The sequence below is a fragment of the Arachis hypogaea genome, chromosome 12 (assembly GCF_003086295.3).
Source record: "Arachis hypogaea cultivar Tifrunner chromosome 12, arahy.Tifrunner.gnm2.J5K5, whole genome shotgun sequence".
Taxonomy (NCBI): Eukaryota; Viridiplantae; Streptophyta; class Magnoliopsida; order Fabales; family Fabaceae; genus Arachis; species Arachis hypogaea.
Window position 1 is genome coordinate 3,746,151 of NC_092047.1, and position 16,158 is coordinate 3,762,308.

Below are 16,158 nucleotides of genomic sequence, written 5' to 3' on the forward strand. Positions count from 1 at the left end.
TTTATCTTAAACTCAAACCAAACCGACCCGTGCTCACCCCTACTTGTAATTAAGAGGTTCTAAACATCTACTCTAAGATGCCCTGGTTTTGACACTAAAATGCTATTTTATACTAAAATTATCTTTTACAAAAATATGTATTTATATATGCATGATATAAGAGCCTGGTAGCCTGGAGGATCCTCTGAGTAATGTTTCATGTTCTGCCTCCACTTTGCTTTAATTGATATTATTCTAGATTTGAATGTGTGTGAATCACAAAAAAATATTAGAATACAAATGAGAGTACTTTTTTATTAAGAAAAAAAAAGTAATTTAAAATTATTTGCTTGTAAACGTATATTAGTAAGTGCTACATTATTAGTTTCATGAATTAGTGAAATCTCGTGAATATATAGATAGTGTCTCAAAAAATTGTGTAAGTACATTTTCTGTTGCAAAAGGGCACTTTCCAAATATTAAAAAATTAGAAAGCAAAACTTTTCAATTTGAGAAACAGAAAAAACATTGATTTGGCAAATACCTCGTAAATTGAAATAGCTGTTTGAAAAAATAATTGGCGTATCAATACCCAAAACAGAGGCAGTGATAGAATAACAGAAATCAGAAAAAAAAAAATAGAAACAAAACACTAAAATTTTAATGTGAAAAACTCTTTCAATGTGAGAGACAAAAATTACGGGTTACAAAAAAAAGTACCACTATAATCAAGTAAGGATATAAGAGAATCCTAAATAAATGCACCAATCATGTTTACAGTAAGTCAAAACAACCAAATACTAATGCATATAAATGTGAAACATTTTTTTTTTATTTGATCGATGGATTAGACAACTCCTAATCCTAAGTTACACGCTCACACACACATGATATCCTCTTTTCTTGATCAAATTTGCACTACATAAAACTTGAACCAAAGACCTCTTGGTAAAAAAGAGGAACATATACCATTTGAACTAAGCCTCATTGACGTAAAACAAAAAAAAAATAAAAAATTCACAAAACCAGAACTACTTTGCGCATGGAAACCATATCTCACCCTCCAAATCTAATCTTAATCGTCCAACCATTCATAATGAAAAGTACATCCCAGAATTTGCTATCAAAATTTTAGGCCAATCCAAGATTGAACCACTTCCCAAAAAGAAAAAATCATCATTACAGTAACAATATGGTAATGAAAATTGAGGTCCATTTCGTCAAAATATCCTTACAAAAGTGCATATTATTCGAGTATCATAACAAATCGTAAAATTTAAAATTGTCAATCTATCTATCTATTTTTAATATATAAAAATAGATGGATAAGTATAGCCACATTATTTTTAAAGCATTTTTTTCTTCTTATTAATGTTATGTCATCAATATCGCTTACTTGACAAAATTTTAGAATCAATCATTCAATTTTTGCCAAATTAACTATTGTTTTCAAATCAGCAAAAAAATAAAATATACAAAAAAATATACAAATAAATGAATAATAGAAATATATGCAAATTAAGCTACAAAATTACCAACGACAATAATTAAAAATTAATAATATCTAATCAAATTTGTAACCTATAAGAATCCATATCCGTATATTTATTATATCTTACCGTTACAAACAATATAATAAATTTATAACACAATAATTAATTTATTAATTTCTATAAATAACTCATTAAATGTAATAAAATCCATTACAAATGTCATAATAATCTATTAATCATAATAAATTTTACGTTACAAATATTCAAATTTCATACTATTTGAACTACTTATATAAGTCTCTTATCACTATTTTTGTTCAAATAACATCAAATTTAGCACAAAAAATTTATTTTCGCACTATACAACATCTCAAACTTACTCAATGGAGTAACATTTTTTGGACAATATCACCAAACAAACAATTCGTCTATGAAAAATATTAACACCCACAAAAGAAAAAGAGTTTCTTTGCTTAGAAATGATTATATTAGATGAAAATATACAAAACAAACATATTTATTGTACTTTTAAATTGAATTTACGAAAAAATACTTTAATCGCTTTTAATATTTTTTTATATTATTTTATAATATTTTATATATAATTATATTTTAATATCGTTAAAATTATACTTCTTTTAATATGCTATTCATTGTTTCTTTTCTAATAACTTAAAAAAAAAATATAATCAATTTTTTTAACTAATTATTAACTATGATTTACTAACACTGCAGGAACATCTCTTCATGTAATTGTGAAGAGAAATATGATGAACAAATTCAAATATTTGTTACAAAAAGTCTATAATAGAAGATGCAAATGATTTGTATAGACCAATTAAAGGTACAATGAAAGCAAACTTTTTACAGAGTGGGTCAAAGAAAAATATTAACAGTTAATTTCACTTTATACTATTTCAATTACTCTTATTAAAAATAACTTTTTCAAAAAAAAATTCTGCGCATTTTTATTCTTTTTATTGTAGATGGCATTTGATAACTGTATGCACATTAAGAGATTAAGGAGAAAGAAAACCATACAAATTCAAAACACATCTTCGGAAGAAGAACATACATACAAAGATGGAACAAACAACAAAATAGAAAGTGCATACAATTCAACAATTCATAAAGAACATGCCTTCACAAGAACCTACGACAGAAAAAAGAAAGCAACAACTCTAACAATAACCAATAAAAGAAAAAGGAGGACGAGTGCCACATAAGAAGATTAAGTCTATCAACTAAAATAAATACAAAAATAAAATCACCAAATAAAAATGTCACTTTGTACAACTTCAATGTCACGGCCGAAAATGAGCCATGACCGGCACTCAGGAAAATAATCCCCCAGCAAGCCTAACATACGCAAATATAAGTTGAATAAGAAATTTACAAATATTTTACAAGTTCTAAAATAAATAATTATACATTTTTAACAAAAATTAAAATAATTAAGAATAGTTAGATCCTGCCAGTGACATATGGAGCATATACACCTAGGAACTCGATAAAGAATAGATACTCGTTGCAGATTATTACTCTTGAATAGAAAGTCTCACATAGTCAAGTATTTGTTCCTGAAAAATATTTTAGAAAAACGGGTGAGTTTTGCAACTCAGTGACTAGACAATACATCTATAATCGGCATGAGACCATATAAATATTATTATCAAAGAAATTTTAATTAGAAAATAATAATTGATAATAATAAGTGAATCAATAAGGGAGTTCTCATACAGAAATTAAATCAAAATTCCACACCTGGGCGGCTCCACCTCTATGGGTAGCCCTTTCCTCTTGTGTGTCCTAACAAAATAACAGATCTAACGTGTGGCCTACACGTTAGGCTAGCAACACCCTTGCTAGCTGAGGTCTGAGTTAGATGCATCTAAGTTAACGTCATAACCGCCGTTAACTACGGTTTTCTAATACGAGCCTCCCAAACCAATTCAAAACATATAATTTTAAATACAACAAATTTTTTATCTTTCAAATATATAAGGTATCGAATCAAATCAAATCATACTATACTTTCTCATCAGAATCCTTTCCAATCATATTTTTTCAATCATAACACACTTCAAATATATTTCAAAATCTTTAAACTAAGTGAATACCAACAAATACTTCAATGCTTCAAAAACAGATATTCAAGTAAATTCAAACATTTTAGAATAATGCAAAACTTTATCAAAAATATATATGGTCTCGAAAACAGATATTCAAGTAAGATCAAACAATTTAAAATAATGCAAAACTTCATAAAAAAAATATATATGGTCTCATGTATAGTTCCGAAATAAACTTCATAAAAATGAATTATTCAATTTTAATAAATCAATTATTTTAATCAATTTAAAACCGTTCTAGACAAATATAGTGAGTATAATTTAAAGATCATAATAAGTATATGTCAAAATAATTATAGATGCACAATCAAACAATTATAAATGTAAAGCCTATTCACAATGTGGTTCCAAGGGACCGAAGATATCAAACCCGGAGTGCCAAATTCAAGGTGAAGAGGATTGAAGTAGAATAAAACGAATGAGAGCAAAAATTTGGACCGGAATAGCGACAAAAGATGGAGCTAGCGATAGTTCTGGGAATCTAAAACAGGCAAAACTAAAATCGAATTAAAACAAGGATAAGATAAATTAAATGGTGGCATAATAGGACATGAAAGCTAGAGCAGAATCAAGGAAAAAGGCTGGACCGGGATAATGGCAGGAGCAGTTCAGCTCTAGCAGCACCAACAACTCCGGCGGCAAGGATGATGGCTTAGCTCAGATACATCCGAACGGTAACAGGAACAGCGCAACAGCGAATGCTCCCTCCTCCTTGGCGTTTCTCTCTCTTCGGGAACTCCTCTCTCTTCGAAGCTCCAAATCTACAACTACGAAAATGGCGGCGAGGCTGGCTTCGATGGCGGCGGCTAGGCGTTTCTTGGTGGTAGAGGCGCGGCGGCCATGGCAGCAGCAGTTCCATCTTTCCTCCAATCATGTAACTCCAATGACAACAGCGGCTTTAGAAAGACAAACCAAAAACAGGGGCAGAGCTCAGCAGCAGTGACAGATTCTTTCCCCACCATCGCGTTTCTTCCCACGGCGGACCCAACAATAGTGGCGGCGGATCAATCGCGATGGAGGCACGGCGGCGTCCCCTTCCTCTTGGCCTTGGCTTGCATCACGTCTCCCTCTTCTCTCCTCTCTGGCAGCGTTGACGATGAAGGAACGAGCTCGGCGTGCAGCACCAGGCGCGATGGCGGCAACAGCGGGACGTAGCACGACAGTGATGATTGGGCACGGTCCTGTCTCTCCCTACTTCCTCTTCTTCCCTCGCGGCTCCCCACTCTTTGGATCTCTCGTCTCTCTTCCGTGGGTGTGGCTGGTGGCTGGGTAAAGGGTTTCCCAATTTGAGAACTAGGGTTTCTGGTTTGGGGGGGGAAAAAAGAGAAGTAAGGGTATTTTAGGGATTTTACATTTTACCCTCCTTACAAAAATTTTTGCCCTCGAAAATTGATATAACCTGCAAAACTTTACTTGATTTTAGCACTTTACCAAACATGAGAAAGAACTATAATGAGGTGCAAAATTTACAAGATATGTTTGTGTTAAAAAGGCGTGGTTAACATTCACATACACTCTTGTTCCTTTGATAAGACAAACACCTATAGCACTCTTCAACTTGTACCAAAATCTCCTTAACTTTCTCCTCAGAACACTCGCACTTCCCAATCTTCTTATTCTGTTGCACATATGCAATATATCCATGGTAGCAATCGGTCTCACATCAAGACTTGAAATTTCAACTTCTCAAACTTCAGCATAACTTATCTTCACACTTCTTGTAATGTTGCACACTTACAAATTTCACCTTCCGCGTCCATAATTCGTGTTTTGTAGAACTAACGTATCGCTGGTTATATCTAGGAATCGCACGTGACATCGAAACAAGTTCGAGTTTACTCAGTGGAATACAAAACTTAGGATAGAAGATCAAACATCACGGACGGTGTTCGCAAGAATTCAGAAGGATGCGTAGGATCACAACTTAGCAATGATGTACAGAAACAATGAAGTGTTCTAGAAAGAAAGTCAATTTGCATTTTAAGAAAGAAATCCAAATCAAGGAACTTTGATAGAAACAATAAAAGAAGGATGGATTATTAAGTCGAAACGAGTTTAAACCAAATAAAAGAAGTACAAAGCTCATAGGAAATGGTCACTAAAGTCAATGTCAATGTTCACAAGGATTTAAGAGAATGATTAGGAATACAATCAAATAAGACATTCATCAACAATGGATAAAACTAAGAGAATTATTTCACATGCTCAAAGGAAAAATATGAAACGAACATTTCAAAGGAAATTATAAAAGGATAAATGCTATCACGTCAAACAAATTTAAGGCTAAACAAAAGATGCAAGGTTTATGAATTGGAGATTAATAGATGTCGGGCAAAGGTTTTTCCTCAAGAACCTCGGAGGATACCTAGGTGCACAATCACACAAGGATATGCATGAGCAAATGGGATGTGGTTGAAAGAGAATCGAGTTGTATTCAAAGAAAAAAAAAATCCAGGGTGAAGATCTCTTATAAATTAATGAAATAGGTGGTGCATTGCAAACAAGCAAGCTCAAACAACATAAGAAAGTTACTCAGACCATGTAGGAAAATGCAGGCAAGATCTAGGGCTATCTTATCAAAAATTCAAAGAATGATTAGGGACACAATCAGGCAAAAGAAGAATAAAATCAAAACTTTTTCAAAGAAGACCCGAAACTCCAGGAGACTACCACAAGATATAATGTATCACAACAAAGCATGTTCAGATTTACATCAAGTTGTTACATAGTTCACGTGGAGAAAAGCAAAGTCAACACTTATATTGTCGAGAATCTAAGGGATAGCCAGTAGCACGATCAGATCGAGATATGTTTAAGATGTATTGCATTTCAAGAAGAATTAAAACAAGGAACTCCCGATATGAAAGATAGAAGAATGAATGATATGTCAAATCACGCGGCACGATCAAAGCGCATACTTCAACACAAACTAACTCGAAAAGAATACCTAGCGTTCTCAAACTTAACGATTACCATTACTTAAAAAAAAAGAAAGGAGTTTAAAAGAACTATTTCTCACATGTTATAATTTCTAGTCCTGTATGCACCATGCTCAATAACCACACCACAAGATGTGATAACGCTAGATATTTTAACTCATGTCATGTTCAAGTGCTAAGCCAAACACATTACTATTAGATTATATTCCATGAAAAATATCCAGAAAACACATCTCAAGAAAAAAATATATGATCTTATTTCAAAACTTTCCGGTTTTTTCATATTGGAACTACCATGTTTACAAACATAGCCAATTCAAATAATGAGATTCATTATATGCACGTCAGTTTAAAACATGTTCCATGCAGAATTGCAGTAACATCCACATGGCCTACAAAATCAATGAGCAAAATAGATAAAATTTTTAAAACTAATATAATTATAAATAATTCTGTTAATTCGATTAATGAGTACTTGGCAATTTGAAGACTGAACCATTCAATTTATTTACGGAATGTCTTCCTGAAAATAATCTTATGCAATGATAAGTTTAAAATAGCAGGGAAGAACTAAAATCAAGTAAACCATTCTACTCTAAATCAACTTGGACAAGATTAGGCAATCCACAAAGTTGTGATGGTCTACATGTAGTTGTACATATAACTGCTTCCAAACTCACCTTGTCAAAATTTCAACAACAGCAATTCATTTTTCATAAATTAAAGAGATATAATTAGATGAGAGGGAAGAAATTTAAGATACAAATAGAAGGAAGCTCTGACTAAACTAAGGTACAATTGTCTGATTCTTTTTCAAGTGTTTTGAATTTGCTGCCAAAACTCATTTTTTTCAGCATATGACACATGAAAGAATGAGTAAACCAAATTCCTTTTTACATATAACAAGATTATTAGATAGCTTCCATCATGCACATGACAGAACATCTGATATTCAACTTAAAAACACTATGTTATTGTAGACCACTGACATGTTGAAGAAAGTTGCTAATAAACGAAAGAATATATTTTTTTTTTTGCACAAGCAAAGTACTAAATTAACTGAAAGCTCTTAGATTGGAAAAGACCTTCGATCCCGCTAACCGATCATCTAAATAATTCACTACACCTAAGTAGAAAAAATCATCAATCCAACAAACAACAATACTACATTCATATGTTCATCGCATAGTCCTTCTTCTTGAGCAACTAAATAACCGTTTTCAAAATTTTTGATTTGAAAGAAAGGATTACAAGCAAATCAAAATTAGGTCATAACTCCAAAGATTATCAACATAAGAAGAAAACTCCAATATCGCTTATCAAATCTAGAACAAAGCAGCTCAATTAGTAACTCAACAAATCTATGCATTCCACAAATTCAAATAGAATTCTATAAAGGAATCAGATGGTAATTCGCAGCAAACATAGATTAAATCTTTTAAGTAATTCATGAACTATTGACATCAGGAATCATAGAACAACACGAAGATGAAGAAGATTAAAGCATACATTCACAAAATCGAAGAAAATTAGAACTAGATACAAGAGAAATTGCGAACCGGAACCAAAGCTGAAATCATTGCCAAAACACGTTCAAAAAAATCTACCAAAGGAGTATGTCAAGATTGGGTGCAAAAGGATAGGAGTAGTAAGAAGCGGCAGAGGACGCATGATCACAATAATCAGAAGACAACAATGACATAGAGGACAAAGAGGACATTCCTATAAGCCTTTGATAGTGCCACAATTTGTACAAATAGGCGCGCTTCTATTTATACAATTATGATCCTACTATAGGACACTTGCTCCATATTACACAGATTAAACCTAAGCTCTGATACCACTTTGTCACGGCCGAAAATGAGCCATGACCGGCACTCAGGAAAATAATCCCCAAACAAGCCTAACATACGCAAATATAAGTTGAATAAGAAATTTACAAATATTTTACAAGTTCTAAAATAAATAATTATACATTTTTAACAAAAATTAAAATAATTAAAAACAGTTAGATCCTGCCTGTGACATATGGAGCATATACACCTAGGAATTCGATAAAGAATAGATACTCATTGCAGATTATTACTCTTGAATAGAAAGTCTCACATAGTCAAGTATTTGTTCCTGAAAAATATTTAAAAAAAATGGGGTGAGTTTTGCAACTCAGTGACTAGACAATACATCTATAATCGACATGAGACCATATAAATATTATTATCAAAGAAATTTTAATTAGAAAATAATAATTGATAATAATAAGTGAATCAATAAGGGAGTTCTCATACAGAAATCACATCAAAATTCCACACCTGGGCGGCTCCACCTCTATGGGTAGCCCTTTCCTCTTGTGTGTCCTAACAGAATAACAGATCTAACGTGTGGCCTACACGTTAGGCTAGCAACACCCCTGCTAGCTGAGGTCTGAGTTAGATGCATCTAAGTTAACGTCATAACCGCCGTTAACTACGGTTTTCTAATACGAGCCTCCTAAACTAATTCAAAACATATAAGTTGAAATACAACAAATCTTTGATCTTTCAAATATATAAGGTATCGAATCAAATCAAATCATACTATACTTTCTCATCAGAATCCTTTCCAATCATACTTTTTCAATCATAACACACTTCAAATATATTTCACAATCTTTAAACTAAGTGAATACCAACAAATACTTCAATGCTTCAAAAACAGATATTCAAGTAAATTCAAACATTTTAGAATAATGCAAAACTTCATAAAAAATATATATGGTCTCGAAAACAGATATTCAAGTAAGATCAAACAATTTAAAATAATGCAAAACTTCATAAAAAAAATATATATGGTCTCATGTATAGTTCCGAAATAAACTTCATAAAAATGAATTATTCAATTTTAATAAATCAATTATTTTAATTAATTTAAAACCGTTCTAGACAAATATAGTGAGTATAATTCAAAGATCATAATAGGTATATGTCAAAATAATTATAGATGCACAATCAAACAATTATAAATGTAAAGCCTATTCACAATGTGGTTCCAAGGGACCGAAGATATCAATCCCGGAGTGCCAAATTCAAGGTGAAGAGGATTGAAGTAGAATAAAACGAATGAGAGCAAAAATTTGAACCGGAATAGCGACAAAAGATGGAGCTGGCAATAGTTCGGGGAATCTAAAACAAGCAAAACTAAAATCGAATTAAAACAAGAATAAGATAGATTAAATGGTGGCATAATAGGACATGAAAGTTAGAGCAGAATCAAGAAAAAAGGCTGGACCGGGATAATGGCAGGAGCAGTTCAGCTCTAGCAGCACCAACAACTCCGGCGGCAAGGATGATGGCTTAGTTCAGATACATCCAAACGGTGACAGGAACAGCGCAGCAGCGGATGCTCCCTCCTCCTTGGCGTTTCTCTCTCTCTGGGAACTCCTCTCTCTTCGAAGCTCCAAATCTACAACTACGAAAATGGCGGCGAGGCTGGCTTCGACGGCGGCGGCTAGGCGTTTCTTGGTGGTAGAGGCGCGGCGGCCATGGCAGCAGCAGTTCCATCTTTCCTCCAATCATGTAACTCCAATGACAACAGCGGCTTTAGAAAGACAAACCAAAAACAGGGGCAGAGCTCAGCAGCAGTGACAGATTCTTTCCCCACCATCGGGTTTCTTCCCACGGCGGACCCAACAGCAGTGGCGGCGGATCAATCGCGATGGAGGCACGGCGGTGTCCCCTTCCTCTTGGCCTTGGCTTGCATCACGTCTCCCTCTTCTCTCCTCTCTGGCAGCGTTGACGATGAAGGAACGAGCTTGGCGTGCAGCACCAGGCGCGATGGCGGCGACAGCGGGACGCAGCACGACAGTGATGACTGGGCGCGGTCCTGTCTCTCCCTACTTCCTCTTCTTCCCTCGCGGCTCCCCACTCTTTGGATCTCTCGTCTCTCTTCCGTGGGTGTGGCTGGTGGCTGGGTAAAGGGTTTCCCAATTTGAGAACTAGGGTTTCTGGTTTGGGGAAAAAAAGAGAAGTAAGGGTATTTTAGGATTTTACATTCAATATCCAAATTTTTTGTACTATAAATTATTTTAAACAAAATATCTTTTAAATTTAAATTTAGTTTATACACATTTAATATAATTCTATAAAATATAGTCATTTTTAATATTTATTATATACTATAATTAATTTACCACCCTGCATTGTGCGGGTCTCATTCTAGTTTAGTAAAAGTATGATCCTGTTCATGAAATGTTTGAACAAAAAGCAGTCCATTATTAGACTAGATGTAGAATTCAAGAACTCACATAATTTTCAAAAGCAGAGCTAGTAAGCTCGACATTCTCAGCAGAATCGACGAGCCATCAACACTCAAAGCCCAGACCTAATAAATTTTTTTTTATCAACAAGGAGAATGTTTATCAACATTTTCTTTGGTAACAGATTTTATTAATGAATAATGACATTGCAGATGTCTTTATAAATTCAAGTAATAAACTTGAATGCATTAGAAATGATACATCTTTTTGTTTAAATTTACAAGCTCCACAACTCATTTGCGGTTTTGGCATTGTAACAGCTTTGGCAGCAGTTAAAGAACCAAAATTAAGTTGATATTTATAGTACATTTAGTTAGAAAATAAGAAAGGTAGAAACACCACCTTCCCTGAACTACACATAATTAATCCCTTCTCAAATCAAGTTATCATCATCTCTTTTTCTTTCTCCCAACAAAAATAGGAAAAGTAAATTGTGAGGAGGAAAGGAGTAACTATACCAACCTGAAGCTAAAATTTAAGAGCACCTTTTCTGATGAACTTTGGATTGAATGAAGATAATTTAGATATGGTTACCAAACCTCAATATATACTTCCTGAAAAACAAATTAAAAAATATTTCAAGACTTGAAGTGTTTGTCATTACAAAAACCACAGACGCAATTATGTCAGAACCTCATGAACACAATGTTGGAAATTGGTTTGATTTTAGAATCAATGGTGAAAAGAAATGACACTCATTGGTTTGATATATGTACAAACTGCACTCACCATTGAGTGAAGTTGACAGGAATGAAATTGTTGTCCGATGGCATCACTATAATTTCTCCTTCTAATGACTATTTCAGGTATAGGATTGTCATCTTTAAATGTGGAAAGCATATTCTTTGAATCTTGACCGCATTAGCTACATACCTTCATCACCTTGGGAAATCTGTTTGATAACGTGCCCAAATCCAAAAAGAAAGAAATAGTTATTATTACAGGACCTTTTCTTAGTATTAGAAATAGCTTATTATAGGCATATCTACTACTATTTATTTTATGTAAGATTCAATCTATGGGCAAAAAACTTATACACCTTATGCATACTGATTCCTTTCACTATCCTACATGAATCTTGCAACAACAGTAACTCCATGATCATAAAGAATTGACAAAGACAGAAACACAATTTTATAACTCTTTTCTTTGCACAAATCAAGTTATAATTCATTTTTTCTCCGTGCAAAAAGCAAAAAGAAAGAAAATTATAGAGAGGAATAGAGAAATATACCAGCAACAACCAAAGCTTTTCAATAATGAGTGCCACAATAACTTGAAGCCAAAATCAGAAAACAAAACACAGTTTCTGTTTCCCAATACATGAATCCAGCTTAATTACCACCTCAAATGAACTTAGAATTAGATGAAGATGTATAGGCAATGTATAGGATTACATCTCGATATGTGCACAAGCTGCCTGCAGAAGATTGTAAAAAATATTAAATTTGATACATCCATTTGTTTAAAAATAAACACCCAACTGTTGGATACACAAAAAATACGATTTTTTTTAAATGTGATTTTTTTAATAAAATATGAGAGTTAACAAGTATTACAGATAACAATGGCTGTTTCCTAGAGTAATAAAGGATATTTCTTTAACTAGAACTGCAAACTGAGAGCTTTCCCGATAAATGAAAGAAAAGAATGCAAATTTTCCAGCTGGCATATGGGTTCAAGTGGTTAATGTTGTTTATAAAAAGAGAAAAAAATTGACTTGAAGGAAAGGGAAAATTTATGCATGTGTGAATTTAATTGTGGTAGCATGACAAATATGAAGGTTAGAGAATTACCTGCTCAAAAATCTCTACTCACAAAATTTGCTCGCCATTGACTTGAATGGTGGGGATGTGGGAAATTTTGGACCAAGTTTGTTGATGCTTGTCCTTGCAGTCTGCGCCCAGAAAATCACAGTCGTCAATTTTCAGTATTAAGAGAGAGGGAGGCAGCTTTTCTCCTTCCATATCGTTCAGGTTCATACAGAACTCAATGTGTAGTTGTTGGAGGGAGGTGAGGTGGAGAAGCTCATTGCAGTCCAATATCTCCAGATTATAAAAGTTTTGGATATGTAAAGTGGTAAGGGAGGGAAAGCAAGGCAGCAAACCCACCTCTGGGTATGACTTTATTCTGCTCTCCCTGCCATCACCTGAGATGGTGAGATGAGTGAGGTTGTCCAAGTTGCCCAACCATGATACACCCCTCACTTGTTCCTCGCATTCTCCTACCCTTAGCTCTTTCAGGTTAGGCGGCAAACCTCCCTCTGGCAACCTACAAATGTTTGGGCAACGTCGTATGTCAAGATACTCTAAATTTGGGAGAAGACTATTCATGTCACGTGGTAATTTGCCCATTCCTGTTGGCATTTTTTTCAGAGGCGTACCCCTTATATTAAGATGCCGCAAATTCACAAGATTATACATGCCATTGGGCAGCATAGTCAGCTTTGAACAGCCTTCTAACTTCAAAGTTTGTAGATTGCACAAGTTGCATAATGACTCAGGCAATGTCTTAACAGCACTCCAAGAGAGATCCAAATAGCGTAGGTTGATCAGTTCACCTATGCTACTAGGCAGCATAGTTAGGAATCAACACTCCCGTAACTTTAAAGTTTGTAGATTGCACATGTTGCATAACGACTGCGGCAATACCACAATATAACTCCAAGAGAGATCCAAATAGCGCAATTGGATCAAATTTTTAGCTATTGAATCAGGAGATATATTGAGTATACGAACGGACAAAACTCTCAAGTATTTATTCTTTGACAATATGTCAAATGGTAACGTTGGGCGTGCGAAATAAGATCCGTGGTTGATATCCAATGATGTCCTCAAAGATTCTATTCCGTGAGAGGAGAATGTTTTCTTGGAGATTGAACTATCGTATGATAAATGACGAGTTAGAATACTCGTCTCTTCCTTTTCACCAATTTCTTCTGAGAATTTAAAATAAAGATCTCCAGCAAGAAAAGTTGCTAAGTCATGCATGAGATCATGCATCAGAAAATACTTCTCATCATCATTATGGACCTGCTTGAAAAATAGTCTTGAAGCCAAGTCATTAAAACACTCGCAACCAACTTCTTCTAAAGTTTGTCCCCTCCTTGGTGGTTGTAAAAGGTTTTCAGCCATCCACAGCAATATTAATTCATCTTTATCAAGTTTATAATCTTTGGGATACAATGAACAATAAACAAAGCATCGTTTCAAATGAGTAGGCAGATGATGGTAACTTAATAACAATGCAGGAACAATCTTACAATTTGCTAAACGAAATTCCCAAATGTCACTTGATAGTATTTTATTCCATTCTTCAACATGACGCTCTGAGCGCAACAACCGTCCAAGTGTTTCTGCAGCTAACGGCAAGCCATCACACCTCTTGACAATCTTTCTACCTATTCTTTCGAGTTCTGAGCTCCCATTTGTTTCAGGAAAGGATGCATTGTCCGCAAAAATAGACCAACAATGATCATCTGACAGTCCCTTGAGAGCGTAAGAGTTATAGTGTTGGACTATTCGACCAACATTTACCTTACGGGTAGTTAGAAGAATAGTGCTTCCCTTTCTCCCATCTTGAAAAGGGGTGATAAAACTATTCCACTTGTCAGCATCTTCACTCCAAACATCATCCAAAACAATGAAGAACTTCTTTTCTGACAGTTTTTTCTTCAAATCTTGTTGAAGTAAATCAAAGCTGTCAAGACTACAAACACCGGAAGAGATCCCCTTTATAACATTCCTTGTAGTCTCAACAACATCAAAATTTTCAGAAACACAAATCCATGCTTTCAGATCAACCCCGTCCATCAAATCCTTATTGTTGTAGAGCCATTGTGCTAAAGTTGTTTTACCAACACCGCCCATACCAACAATAGAGATGACGGACAAGTTATGATGATTGTTGTCATTGAGCATCTTGATTAGTGCCTGTTGGTCACCATCCCTGCCGAACACATTCCCCTTCACAAGAGAAGTGGATGGAGGTCTCCATGAAGAGCTTCCTGTTTGAATCTCTCTCAGACCAAGGGTATCTTTGCGTTTCTCAAGATCTTCTATTCTTTCAACCACCTCTTCTATCTTAGTCACCATCTTCCTACCAGACAGATCAAGGAAGTGAGGAAGCCGAGTGCGTACCTTACTGCGAATTTGAGCTTTGATGAAGAGACGGTCCAGCAAGTCATCAGCAGTGTAGAGAGCATCTTTGAGACTATCAAGCCACTCCCTCACGAGTTCGTTTCCAAACTGCTTCTGCTCAGCGTCAGCTGCCAGAGCTTTGGCAGCCAAGATAGCAGTCTTCAGCTTCTCAACCAACTTCCGATCCAGCTTCTTGCCCACCACCAAGTTGAGAAACTCAGATGAAATGAGCCTGTCAAGAACAACGTTGGCCAAGCCATTAACTAAAGCTCCAACCACAAGTGCTTCAGCCATGATATGATACAGATCACAACAACAGCGAACTAATGAGTGAGAGATTGGAATTTTCAGAATGTCACAAAGAGAGAGCAATGTTGCAATAATGATTGCGAGGTATTCACTATGCAGCAATAGGCATACAGCGAGATTCAAATAATTCCCAGCAGTGGAGTGCAAAGCTGGCTTTGCACGTTACTTCATTTTTATATTCTTCTTTGAAGGATGAAACAGAGTATTCAAATAGCAAAAGGGTGACCAACTTAAACTAGTTTTGAGGAATGCTTGGGGCCAGCAATTTTTGTGATTTATAACCATCAAATAGCCATTAAGATGATTTTAATGGTGTGAGATTGGTGTAAGATTTCATCTAATGGCTCACTTTTCTTTGCTGGTTACATGCTGGCCAGAATTTAACAAAGTTGCTGGCCCCTAGACTTTTCCGTTGGTAATAGTGTTTACTCATTGGCTTCACGTGCTAGCTGTCTTCGAGGTCACTTTTCTTAATGTCTTATTCTTACTTTGTTTGGAACTGATCATTTTTGTGTTTTTGATTATGATAAATGCAACAAATTAAAATTACAACTTGACCAAGGTTTCAAACCCTTTTTTTTTTCATCATTACCAATTTTTTAAGAGGAATGCTACGTGTACACTAAAATCAGCCACCAGTATAATATACATGTTGAAATACAAATACACATTGAAAATAAATTAAATCACACATATATTTATACACAAATACATTGGTGCCTGATTTTAGTGGCTGATTTTGGTGTACAAATAACATTTTTTATTTTTTAAATTGACTACATCATCTTAAGCTTTATTTTACTTATTTAATTTAAGAAACTAACTAAACTCTTTTCTCCAAGAATATCTATCAATTTAGAAATTTGATATATTAAT

General features: G+C 34.5%; 1 protein-coding gene across 1 annotated transcript; it reads right to left on the reverse strand.

Moving 5' to 3' along the window:
- Positions 1-9,727: 9,727 nt before the first annotated feature.
- LOC112726435 (putative disease resistance RPP13-like protein 1) lies at positions 9,728-15,435 on the reverse strand. The gene is made up of 6 exons (XM_029290494.2): positions 12,631-15,435; positions 12,069-12,254; positions 11,564-11,726; positions 11,297-11,388; positions 10,823-10,899; positions 9,728-10,522 (listed from the first exon to the last, which is right to left on the reverse strand). The coding sequence occupies exon 1, from the start codon at positions 15,265-15,267 to the stop codon at positions 13,423-13,425; it is 1,845 nt and encodes a 614-aa protein (XP_029146327.1). The 5' UTR covers positions 15,268-15,435; the 3' UTR covers positions 9,728-10,522; positions 10,823-10,899; positions 11,297-11,388; positions 11,564-11,726; positions 12,069-12,254; positions 12,631-13,422.
- Positions 15,436-16,158: the final 723 nt, after the last annotated feature.